Source organism: Ornithodoros turicata, unplaced genomic scaffold (assembly GCF_037126465.1).
Source record: "Ornithodoros turicata isolate Travis unplaced genomic scaffold, ASM3712646v1 Chromosome161, whole genome shotgun sequence".
Lineage (NCBI taxonomy): Eukaryota > Metazoa > Arthropoda > Arachnida > Ixodida > Argasidae > Ornithodoros > Ornithodoros turicata.
The window spans coordinates 109938-123104 of NW_026999322.1; the positions used below are offsets into that span (position 1 = coordinate 109938).

Below are 13167 nucleotides of genomic sequence, written 5' to 3' on the forward strand. Positions count from 1 at the left end.
TGCTCCGCGGTAGACCGGCTTTAAACTACCCCCACCCCTAGTTTAAATCAGTCCTATGCAAATACATGGGAGTTAGACCATCGCTAGGCCGCCGGGTTTACGTCGTGTGAACGGCGAACGAAATGAGACGTTGAGGGCAAATATTGATTGGAGTGCAACAACATTCGCCTTACAAACGCTTCTAGTAGCTTTATAAGTCAAAACTTACCTGTATTTCGCCGAAAAATTTCCGGCGAAGCGTAGATTAGGCCTATCCGTTGTGCACACAAACACCATGGAGGCCGCCATGGGCCTCACGGTAGCCGGGTTAGACCAGTGGGGTGGTTGTTCGTGATTGGCGGACAAAGTATTCACGTGATCAACTTAAACCAGACGTCACTAAACCAGTGGCTAAGAGGGACTGGTGAATACGGGCAGTAGTGATCTTCCTCGTAAGTCCACTCTATCCCATATTCGGGGAATATTTTATTCAGTAGCGTGTCCGTGTCTTCGAACGTGAGCTGTTTCGTTTGCCACTTCTCCGTTGATAGCGTTATCAGGTTATCAGGCGCTTGGTTCACGTTCAGGAAGCTGTTGGGAATGGAAAATCCCTCTAGACCGACGACGTACGAATCATCCAGGTGTAGCGGCTTATCTAACGCGATCGTGAAGTCATTCAGCGTGTTGGATGGGTACAGGTCCATGCTGGCGTTCGAGAGCAGATACACGGAAAATTCATTTTCTGACATCGTTGGCGGGCACCCAAGAATCGTGATCTTTGGCGTATCCGAACCAACGAACCAAGTAGTGCAATACCCCGTTAATTTTCTTCTTTCTAATCACCGCGGATATGAGTCGCTTATCGTACGAGGAAAGATGGTGGACTGGCTGCAGCTCCTGCTCGTAGAATGATCCCAGTATTTCTTTTCCCGTCGAATCTTTCACGTACACTACGGGCGGATCGGTCTTTCTCGTTCGCGACACCTCGAACACTTCGGCCGTCCACCTTTGATCGTAGCCTTTGGCGAACACGCCGCGGTCTAACGCGAGCCGCACCTGGTCCCCTGATTTATACTTGCTCTCGCGCGGGGTCGTCTTACGATTCAATCTGTTGAACAGAGCTACTTCATTTCCGGCGTTCACGTTTTTCGGCTTTTCGCCCGTGACAGAGTGTACCGAGTCGTTATAGTCGGCCACTATCTTCGGCAGCGCGTTGATATAATTAAACTTCCCCGTACTAGTGAAATGCCTGGCTATTCTTTCCCTAATTGTTCTCTGCACGCGTTCACAGGAGGCCGCTTTCATTCCGCTTTGTGTGCTATAGTGATTTAGCAGCGACTGAAAGTACTGACGAACTGGGGAACCCCAAAATTCGCTCCCGCGATCCGTGAGCAAATTCTTCGGAATTCCGTGACGGAAAACTCGTTGGAAGGCTTTCTTTACGTCTTGCGGGCGCTTTGTGCGAATGGGGACCATGTACAGGTACCTCGATAGCGTATCTATGACCGTTAGGATGTACCTGAAGCCCTTGTTAAATTTCTGATATTTGCGCATATCCAGAAGGTCTGCCTGATATAAATCCCGCACGTGAGTTGCGATGATGGAGCGCCGCTTAAATTTTTTCTTCACTGGCTTGTGAAGGGTGTAAGCATCTTCTTTTTTCAGCTGTTCCACGGCTTCTGCGCGCGTGAGCTTGTGATAACGTCGGTACCGATCCACTCCACCTAACCCTTTCTCCTTGATCTTTCTATAGGGCCCCATATTTGCTCCAGCGAGCAATGCGGTGTATTTTCAGAGCGCTTATAATTTTCGATACTTTTTTGTACCAGCGGGGTTTCTTGATGAGCGCGCTACGACGTGCTAAGTAGCTCACGAGAGCCACAATGTTTGAGCGATTGATTCGCTTCCCTCTATATACTAGCACATTATCCGCCTGCCAGGTGAAAACTTTCTTCAATTCTTTTAGCACAGATTTCGCGCGTGCTTTATCAACGCCGGAGGGTAGAAGATTAAAATCGAATGGATTGGGTTCTGGTTCGGGCACCGAATGGACAGGTTCCAGAGGAGGAGGAGGAGGAGGAGGAGGATGATAGTGAGCTCGCTTCAGCAAGTAATAGAGGGCTTCCAGTATTTTGCCCACTTTTACATCGTCCGAATCGTTAGATTTCAGAACTTCACCTATTTCTATTCTATGAGCCATGACCGATGGCTTTGGATATCGCTCGCCCGGCGACTCCCGCCACGAGACTTGATAGCCCTGAGAGGAGCAGTGGAAGTATGGGAATGAGACCACCTCGTTGTCCCCTAATATATTTCTTCAACTGCCGGGGGCACTTATGAAGTGACTTGTAGGCGAGGAAGCGGAGGATTGTTTTGTGTTTCTTCAGGTTTTTATGAAGTTCCGTCGAAAGTGGGATATTTCCGCGTAGAATGTTCAGACAGATTTCCGAAAGGATTCGAATGTCGTCGCAGCTGAGCTCTTTAAGTAACTCTGCGCGGTGCGTCGGTTTGCTGGCGGCCAATACTTTGAGGAGCGTGAGATGTCTTCTAAGATCGGCCGTCATTTCGCGGGCGTAAACAGGAACCGCCGGTCGTGCGGTAAAATACCCGTTCGCAGGCTACGAGAGGGAGGTGTTTGCGCGTGCAGATCCACAACTAAATAACCGTGCGCCTTCTCCGTCGCCTGGTTATATGCGTCGAGAAAATAGGAGAGCCCCTGTTTCCCGAATACCTGACGTCCGAAGGTTTCGATCTGTTGTACGGACCGCGCGTTCCGGAACAATACGATATAACTGGCGTTCAGCGATATCGTTCGAAAAGCGGCATTGTGATAGAACAAGGCTTGTGTGATCAGGATCACGGACGCATTCTTATGGTGGCTACCACGTACAAACAGCGACTCTACCTCCGATAGAACCCCCTTTTCCGTGATTTGATCGTCAATAACTATGAGAGTGGGATATCGCTCATCCCAATCTGCGGGTATCCTGTCCATAAACTCCACACCGTCGAAATCCTTTTCCCAGCCGGCTGCATACTTTCGTACGTAGAGTATCTTCTGCGGTGGAATGCTAAATAATTCGGGATGTCTCATTATATTCTGCGTGAGCACCGTCTTCCCACACATGGACGCGCCGGAGATGAGAATTCGAGCAGGGTGCTGGAACTGCATGCGCATCGTGGAATAACTCGAGCAGACTGTGTACCGAGGTGTGATGCATCTTTATTTTCATCCATAGCTCCTAGAGCGATTGATGATCGTCTCCAGGACTCTTATTTCTTCCTGATATAGTTCCTGAAGCTCGCGCAGTGATTGCTCCCTGTAAGCCGACAGGTACTCGTCCAAGATTTCGCGTATGATTTCCCGCAACTTGCTTGCGGTGATACGGGAGCGCAATATGTGGCAGCACATCTCGACGAAGTTCTCTCGCTCGTGTGACGCCTCGAAGCGGAACCGCGTGGAGTTGATGCACCTGAGTCGCGCCATCTGGTGGCACGAGGTAAGTTTGGATGTATGAGATAGAGACATTGGGTTAGAACCATCTGAAGCCGCCGCCGCCGCCGCCGCGCACCGTCTGGTGGCGGGCCAATCGGTATAAGTTTGAACATCTGAGATAGGGCCGCAACGGGCCGTCTGGTGGGTGCCGGTGGAGGCAGTGGCGGCGACCAATCAGATGGGGGGGCTGGGAGAGTGGCTTAGAATGGACCAATCAGATGGGTAAGTTTGGACATCTGAGATAGGGCCGCAGCGGGGTCGCTGCCGCCGCGCCTGGACCAATCAGCGGTCGCGCCGGCCAATCAGCGTGAAGCCCGCTGGGGGGCGGGGTGGAGTCAAGTAATGAACATAAACGGGTGGGGGCGGAGCTATGGTGAACCAATCAACGCGCGCGCGATCAGTAGCGGTGGCCAATCAACGGGGGCGCGCGGAGCCAAGTAATTAGCATGAAGGGGTGGAGCTACGGTAAACCAACCAATGCTCAGTCAAGGCTTAGCATGAGCCAATCAGCGTGTGAAGTGGGGGCGGAGCCAATTAATTAGCATGAAGGAGCTACGGTCAACCAATCAAAGATCAGTAGGCTTAGCATGGGCCATTCAACGTGTGAAGTGGGCGGAGCTAATGGCGGCCAATCAGATGGCTTTGGATTTGGCTTGTGTTGGCTTAGAACTGGATTGTGTTGGCTTAGAATCGGCCATCTTGGATTAGAAAAAAGAGGCCGTTATAGCGCTCGGTTCTTGTGCCGCTCGGTTCTTATGCCGCTCGGTTCTTATGCCGCTCGGTTCTTATGCCGCTCGAAAATTATACAGTCTATGTCTATACTACTTATTTCAACCATGACATCATTATTGTTAGTTAATCTTATCAAAGATATGTCACAAATTAACCGGTATCATCGCATCACTGATTAGGTATCTTATCCAATGGCGTCATGGTGACCTCACTGTTATGAGGCTGCTGTCTGGATGACGTCATTACCATTATTGGCTCCAAAGTTAATCTTATGTACCACTGTAAAGACGGAGACGTTCTTCGGCTCTCGATTGAACACCATTCAATCTAACTCACTGTAGGCTGATATCATCTGTGATCAGTCGTCGCATTCTCTTAGAATCGTGAAAGAAATTCGTTACGTCAGCCTGCCCCTCTCGTGGGACCAGAGCGTTGTACCAGCTCTCCGCAACTCCCCATAGATCCCATAGTATCGGAAAATTGAAACAAGACTGGGCACACGACCAATGAGAATGCAGCAGTAGTATAGAGATAGACTGCATAATTTTGGAGCGGCATAAGAACCGAGCGGCATAAGAACCGAGCGGCACAAGAACCGAGCGCTATAACGGCATCTTTTTTCTAATCCAAGATGGCCGATTCTAAGCCAACACAATCCAGTTCTAAGCCAACACAAGCCAAATCCAAAGCCATCTGATTGGCCGCCATTACCTCCGCCCACTTCACACGTTGATTGGCCCATGCTAAGCCTACTGATCTTTGATTGGTTGACCGTAGCTCGTTCATGCTAATTAATTGGCTCCGCCCCCACTTCACACGCTGATTGGCTCATGCTAAGCCTTGACTGAGCATTGATTGGTTTACCGTAGCTCCACCCCTTCATGCTAATTACTTGGCTCCGCGCCCCGCGCCCGTTGATTGGCCACCGCTACTGATCGCGTTGATTGGTTCACCATAGCTCCGCCCCCGCCCGTTTATGTTAATTACTTGACTCCACCCCGCCCCCCGGCTTCACGCTGATTGGTGCACGCCCCGGCGCGACCGCTGATTGGTCCAGGCGCGGCGGCAGCGACCCCGCTGCGGCTTTATCTCAGATGTCCAAACTTACCCATCTGATTGGTCCATTCTAAGCCGGTCCGCGCACTCTCCCAGCCCCCTCTGATTGGCCGCCACTGCCTTCACCGGCACCCACCAGACGGCGGCGACCCCGTTGCGGCCCTATCTCAGATGTTCAAACTTACCGATTGGCCCGCCACCAGACGGTGCGCGGCGGCGGCTTCAGATGGTTCTAACCTATCTCAGATAGCTCTATGAGATCGAACAGACAGGAAAAAAATACCTTTCAACGTTTATTGAGTACATGTTTGAGGAAAAGCATGGCAGTTTTGGAGAGGTTGATTCCCTTGATGCTGGGCATGGTTCCACGGAAGTGACGGATCATGTAGACGTCTCCGGGACAGCGGCTGAGAAAAATTTCGTCCTCCGTGAGTTGGCACTTCCGCGTGCACTGGATATCTTCGTAGCTGTCGCTCACGTCCAGCGAGTGAAGGCACGTACGCAACGATCCAGTAGCGTTCCTGTCCAGGTTAATGCCGGACCGCATAGGTACCACGTGCCACTCTCTGATGGCCAAGATGTCGCCGGGGCATTCGTGCGCGTACGTGTGCTTATCCTTCTCCAGCTTGATGCTCGCCGTACAGTTGCCGGCGTCCAGCGCCAGTGCGCACGAGACGAGCGAGAAGAGAACGAGGTACCACATCCTTCCAGTGACGCAGGTCAAATGACGCTACTCCTACTCATCCACCGCATTATCTGTGCGGCGGCGGGGAAAGAACGCCAGGTGAAATCTCGCTATCTACGTCATCCACTCGAGCTTACCATATTCGCAGCTTCCGTACGGGTAGGAGTCCACGTCATTGTAGAGATATCGTTCGTCGTCGTACGCCATCAGACTTCTTTTCACATTTCTGATGGTGTACATGCACTGTTTCTTTCCCACTATTGACACCTGTTCGTGCGATACGCTGGCGTGCTTGAATAGGGTATCGCGGTACGTGTCATGGAGGAGGTGTTTGCGCACAGTGTTCTTTTTGACCCCTTTAGCTCTTGCAATTTGTTTTCCCCCGGCTAATTTGATGGGATACATTTTGGCTTTCAGGCATATTACTTCCTCGATGGGTACGCTACCCGTTTCACTTTTGAACGCGCCAAGTCTACCGCGATTCCTCTCGCTGTACAGTGGATGATCACGATCGAAGGAAGACAAGTCTAAATGGTCGTCGGCGATCGCGCGTAACTGATCTTCGTAGTCCTTGCAGAATAGGCCGAGGATCAGAGAATCCGTGTCAAAGTAGCAGGTAATCACCGGACAAGTGAGCTTGCTCAGCAGGGTTTCCTAATAGAACGAGTACATGGCTAACTTACTCAGTTCTAAAATCGTGAAGCCAATCTGCAGGGGGAAATCGCATCGCACTTTTCTCTTGCGCATTTCGTACATGACACAATCGGGGGACAAAATTTCCATTCGCACGCATTCCGCCTGACTCCCGAGGCGACTCGCCGTCTCCTCATCGAAGGCTACTCGAATGTCTCGCATATTAAATTTATTTAGCAACGTACGCCCGAAGACCGCATTATTTGAGATTTTATAGAAATTTTTCTCGAACGTCGTGCTCGATGCGACGCGTCTGGCAACATTGTCCTCAATGTAGGGACGCAGGAATGGTGCCTGACAAAATTTTAGAATTCTGTGAATTTTCGTCACCCGCATGCCCAGTCTACAATAGAGCGCGAGCAGCGCGTAATGAACGACGTACTCGACCTTGTCCTTGCACGTGAGCAGCAGCTTTTTGCTGTTCGCGGGCTGATACATTAACTCTTCGAGGAGCCCTCGCTGGAATGGCGAGAGCCATTCCTTCGGAACGACAGCCTTCTCGGGAGCCAGGGGGAAGTACCGCGTCAGCGCGTGGATAGATTTTGGATACTCCAAATCGCACACGTACACGTATCCCACGTCCGAATCTGTGGGATGACGCATAAAACCCACGGAGCTAAAATCCTCGACCCATTCGAAATCGCCGACTGGGAGGTGCTTTATCATACTGAATCCGTAAAGATTGTTGCAATCTATGTACGATATGTACACCTCCTCTTTTTCGGGATCGTAGCCACTGCACAGCGGGTTGTTAGCCCGTAAATGACGCCTGCTCGCCTGACAGAGTCCACCTCTAACACCCGATTCGATGGTCCGGTACATGTCCTCGGCGATGATCAGCTCCAAGTTTGCCCGCGTGTAATTTAGAGCGCATTGCCACGAATAGGATGCCAGCGAAACACAATGAAGCAATTCCAATCCGCGCGCGTCGTAGCACAGGCGCCGGAAGTGCTGCATTACGTCAGCATGTAACAGGGCATCCGTTTTCAGGTACAATGCATTATAATCCCTCAGATTCGAGCATCCAAAACGTTCAAATACGTGCAGCGCGTACTGATAGTCTTCGTCGCTTATATCCTCCCCCGTCAGATCGTTTCGGAAGGCGGATTTTGCCGGCAGAGCCAATTAGTATCGTATAGCATATTAGTAATCGTAGACCGCGAACGAGCTAACGTGGCTGTACGGGAATACACCTTTACGAAGCAAAATTTCGTAGTCGTCTCCAAATACCTGCTTCAGGCATTGGAACGCCTCTGCGCCCCCCATGGATTTGACGGTTTCCACGAGCTCTCCCAGCGACGAATTTAGGTACTGCATGGTATCTCTGAATAGGAAGGTGCCAATTTCGAACGATCGGATTTTTTCCATGGAACTGGCCACGATGAAGGGAGCTCGCTTCCACTCGAGAAGGTGAAATTCCCGCAGTAGTCCGGCCAAATCGTAGGCCAGATTGTGCACCATGATGGGCAGTTTTTCCCGCGTCGTGCACGCCAAGTTACAGGGGTTGCACAGCGTCGCGATGTAATCTGTCTCGCCAGCGGTACAACGCTTGGAATGGTCGTGGTGCCGGACACAGGATAGATCTTGCGCGAACTCCCGCCCGCAGTACGCGCAGTGGGTGGCAGCTCTGTGCCGCGCTCGTTGCTCATCATTCAGCACCATTTCCGCGGGGCAGGCGTTCAGGGCGATCATCTCGTCCCGCATTTCCATCAAAGCTCTGACGCACTGCCTCGCGGAATCTTCACCGTGGTGCGTCCTGATGCGCATCACCTTCGAGTCGTGGGTGCGCACGAGCACGGCACAGAAGCTCGAGGTGACGTGACGCTGCATGCCAACACCGCTGGGCGCGAGTACGCTCTCCGTGTCCAACGCGACGACGTAGTTGTACTGCTGCTTGTACTGTATTTTAGTAAACTCTACAAAGTTTTTGCCCGGTTCGCAAAATTCCAATATGATTTCGTTTACGTCCGCGCACAGGCGACGATGTTTCGCCATGCTCTCTTCCTTGTTAAAAGAGCGCGTGCAACGCTCGCATACGAAACGCCTGTTGTCTCTCATCAGTAAGCGCTCGAGAGACTTGATTCCGAAAAAATGTTCATCTACAGCCAATAAGTGAATTTTCTTTTCATACTCGAGTTTTGGGGATCGCGACACGTGCACTCCCTGATCGACGTACTCGTATACGTACACGGATATCTTGTTTTTATCTTCGAATTCGTCCAGATCAGAGTAGGAAACGGGGAAGCGACTAGGCCACCAGTACTCCGCGGCATAGTTTTCACATTTTTTCCACGAATTACTTTCCTGCGGGTGCAGGAGGGCAAGCGTATTGTATTTAAAACACTCACCCTCCTTATGTGCTGGTAAATGAATATTCGTCAGCACGTTCCTGCGTTTAGCCAAATGATCGGGAAGTGCCCCTTTGCATCCGAATTTTTTAGTTTTCACCGCGGAAATGCATATTTGAACCTTTTGGACGTCGGTGGACACGAACCCGCTCCCTTCCCGCTGATAATTTTCTACGCGTCCCATGGACTCCTGAATCGCGTCCATTAGGGTATTCGCGACGGCTCCATCGCTGTGGACTTCGCGAGCAAACGCCATAAAGTGGGCTATGTGCGCGGTTATCTCCCCCCGAGTTTCCCTCACCATTAAAACATCGGAACAAATGCAAAACCTAAAGGGTATTCTTTGCGCTCTCAATATGGCGAGCATATCGTGAAAGTGACTCATTAAATATTGTCGCAAATCCTCTACTCCCTGATCGTGAACAGATGCCAATAGCGTGAATCTTTTGACGATACCTCTAAATGCGGCGTCAGTCTGGAAGAAGGGCAGGAAGGATGTATCCACGTCGGGGTGAGATCGCATCACGTGAGCAGGCAGTGTAGGAGGTGCGCCGTCCCGAGAATCGTCGTCGTCGTCCGATTCATCCTCGATATCGTGAGGATCAAAAAAGCAGAACACACACCGAGGCACTGAAAATAAACGCGCATCAGTAAGAAACGTGCAACAAGTAAAGGAGGGAATAACTTACTTGTGAAGCGAGTGAAAGCAGACTGTTCCCCCCCTGAGGCGATCGCGCGGCTTATAAACCGGCATCCACGCTACATGCGCCAACACGTCGGGGCTCGCTTGTTTCCACGCGGTCGTAAATCATGTGGCACCTCGAGGATGAGGCCGCGTTGGGGGCCATCTGTTTAATATCAGAACGCGCGCGCGGCCGCAATGGTGAGCATTCACCGTCGAAGAAAATGTTGCGTCAAGGTAATGTAAATAGGTCTTCTCCGAGAAATTGGGTCACCTTGAGTCGGTTGCATGTTCCAACACGTTGGGGTCGCCTGTTTTATATCAAAATGCGCTTCATGGCCGAAATGAGTTTATACTATAGAATGGTGAGCTTTGTTTTATTCTCGGGGAAGTTGCGTCAAGGTAATGTAACGAGAAATTGGGTCACCTTGAGACAAGCCCCAACACGACGGTGCCATCTGTTTAATATCAAAAACGCACTTCCACCCATCCTGGCGGGCCCTAGCGAAAAAAATGTTGCGTCAAGGTGATGTAACGAGAAACTGGGTCACCTCGTAAATCATGTTTTCCGAGGCCACACGTATTAAAACCAAAAGTAAACTGTTGTGCTTGATGAGACAAGTCTATCTGAAGGAAAATATCCCTACGAGCCCACCCGCTCATTGCCGAAACAAGCGCCAAAAACAAAGGGTTCGCTTATGCAGTTTCCAAATGTCCTTCGCGCGCGCGCGCATCGGACCCAAGCGAAAAAAAAATATTTCAAGGTTTCTCCGAGGAACTGGGTCGCCATGGGGCCACCTGTCCAATATCAAAACGTACTTCACGACCAAACTCCGTGGCGAGCTCAGTCGCAGAAAATGTTGTCAAGACGGTGTAAACAGATTTCGGTTTCAAAACCTAGAAGGCCGGCAGACGATCCACATTTTTATATCACGGCACCACATAAACAACCATCACGAACTTTGTGCGTTCAGCGTGTTCAAAACAAGTTTGCGCATTCAGACGAAACAAGGTTGCGCGAGCGTGGAAAGGAGGGGTTGCCTACAAAAACGATCTCGTGAGCCCAGACCTCATCCACTGCTCACCCGATTGCAACCACCCCAGACTGAAATCGTAAGTACTGAATAGATTACACGTCATTCAATGGGTATAGCTTTTTTTCACGTGTTTCAGATGAACTGTCCAACCTGCTCTCGGCCTTTACCGGAAGGATCGCACTTCCGCGTTTTGGTCATCGGACCTAAGGTACGGGACGCAACATCACCACCACCACAGCCACCACTGCAGCCCTCGCCGGAGCCGGAATATATATGCATTGATTTGAATGCGCTCTCGCCGATGCTGCCACCAACACCGCCCGACAGCTGAGCCATCAAGTGCACGTGCTACCTTCTTCTTCTGTGCTCAACCATAGCTGGACTATAGACCGGTCATAACATCGCTTCTACGCCTTCCTCTTTGTTCTACTGAGTGCCATCACAGCCAACAGCTTTGCTCACGCCGCATATGAGGAGCACCGCTTCGAAGCCATGTATGTTTTTTTTTTTTTTCTTTCGCGCTATCATCTACCGCTTAATAAACGCTTCCAGCCAATGCCTATAAATCGTAGTTGTCTGTTGAGGAGGGGTTCACGCTAAGTGAAACGACGCGCTTTATCCGGAAGAAAAAGAAGAAAAAAGAAAATTCCCCTCGCGAAGTTGTAAATCTTTATACTCGGTGGGGGTGGTTCGCGTTACCCGCCGCAGTCTCACCACCGAAAGAGCAACAGTGAGTACCAACTTATTTTCACTCCAATAGCTATAGACTTGCGCGCATATTTCAGATGCAATGCCCAACCTGTGGTCACCGTTTGCCGGAAGGGTCGCATATCCGTGTTCTTGTGGTGGGAGGCCAGGAGGCTCCATTACCACCTCCCTATAGTGAACCACAACCGTCTCCACCTAGCTATTTTGAAGAGCAGCGCGGAAGGGGTCGCGGACGTGGGTTGCTGTCTATCACACCGCAAACGAACGACCAACAGCAACCATTTGCCGTCGCTGGTCGAGGCCAGCGACGCGCCATGTAAACAAAAAGTTAATAAAACACGACGGTAAAAACAGTGTGTTCTATGCGTTCGCGTGGGGGAGAATAAAGGACGCCAGGCGTTTTTAAGCGACAAACAACTTTTCTAGCAGCTTTATTGATTTTAGGTCATTAGCGGCGAGATTATCGGAAAACAGGGATACAATGCTCTTCAGTGATTTCCCTTTCGCCAACAATGTCGCCGCGATACAACAGTACACACCACACATTGGAGAATACAGGCTTTGGATACAGACATCATTATATTCGTCGACGGTGAGGCGTTTCAGCTCGGGTTCGATGGGCGGCAATCCGAAGGAATCAAAGTAGATGAGGTCATCCTTCATTTTCGCGTACAAAATCCAGTGCTCCCCAGCTTGCTGTCGCCGATCGGTGTTCACCACGATCATACCCGGTCTATCCAGTGCGGGCAGACGATCGTCTCGAGCGTATACACCGCGGAAGAGTGCCGAAGTGTAATCGTTGTACTTCAGGAGTCTCTCGATATCTTGCTCGAACATCGCTAATCCAGTGTGACGTTCCTGTTCTTATCGATGGACATAATTCGCACACTCTCGGACAGTATCAATACGGTCGTGGGTTCGGCCAAGGCACGTCGGAACTTGAGTTGCAGACGAACGTTTCCACGCCTGATCGGTGACAGGTGGACGGAGGATTGATCCGGATCCAGGTCGTAGTACAGTAGGAACTTGTTTCCAACGTAGTGGTCGTATTCGTAGGAGACGTGCTTCTCACACAGCTGCTCCAAGAGGTTGAAGTAGCTTCGGTGGTTCAGGTTATTGCTGAAGTCGAACGTGTCTATTCGCTGCGTCCCGTTCACGGTGAGCGTCGCCGACTCAATGTCGCAGTTCACGAATCGGTACGGGTCCCGATTGAATGCTCCCTGGTAGGCTAGGGTGGGCACGAATGCGACCACCACCTTAGACGGTATCTTCTCAGGAAATAAATCTTCCAGGCATGCATCCAGGTTGCCAACTGGTAGCGAACGAATACGCGATTCACTTCCGGCCAGTGTGTAGAGAGCCTTGCGCTTCTGCAATTCCGTTTCGTGTCCGAGGAATAGGCTGGGAGACACGGTGATTTTCTTTATGTACAAAGTGGCACTCATGATTTCCACTCTATGCGTGTGCTGCTCCTGATCGGTCTTCATAATGCGGAACGCGTCGGAGCCTTGATAAAAAACAAGCCTAATTTCCACTCCCGATATGAGTAGCTTAGGCTGCAGGAAAATGTCCGAGTTGATCTTGGAAACCAGGTCGATGGTCTTGCCGCCACGTGTGAGGTTGTATCGTTCGGCCGGTCCACGAGCGCGAATGTTGTTTTCCGTTTGACGCGCTTCTTCTTGCGTGTACAGACCTGCTTTATGCACGGTATTTTGCTCCGTGGTGCTGGCGTGAAGCAAAATATCCAAGTA

At 50.9% G+C, this 13167-nt stretch overlaps 1 protein-coding gene and 1 pseudogene across 1 annotated transcript; one reads left to right on the top strand and one right to left on the bottom strand.

The window, feature by feature from the left end:
• LOC135372710 (uncharacterized) overlaps positions 1-13167 on the top strand; it is a 74900-nt pseudogene that overhangs the window by 26019 nt on the left and 35714 nt on the right.
• On the bottom strand, positions 6952-9867 carry LOC135372711 (uncharacterized). The gene is made up of 2 exons (XM_064606207.1): positions 9679-9867; positions 6952-9619 (listed from the first exon to the last, which is right to left on the bottom strand). Coding segments are annotated over exons 1-2 (1836 nt in total). The 5' UTR covers positions 9680-9867; the 3' UTR covers positions 6952-7784.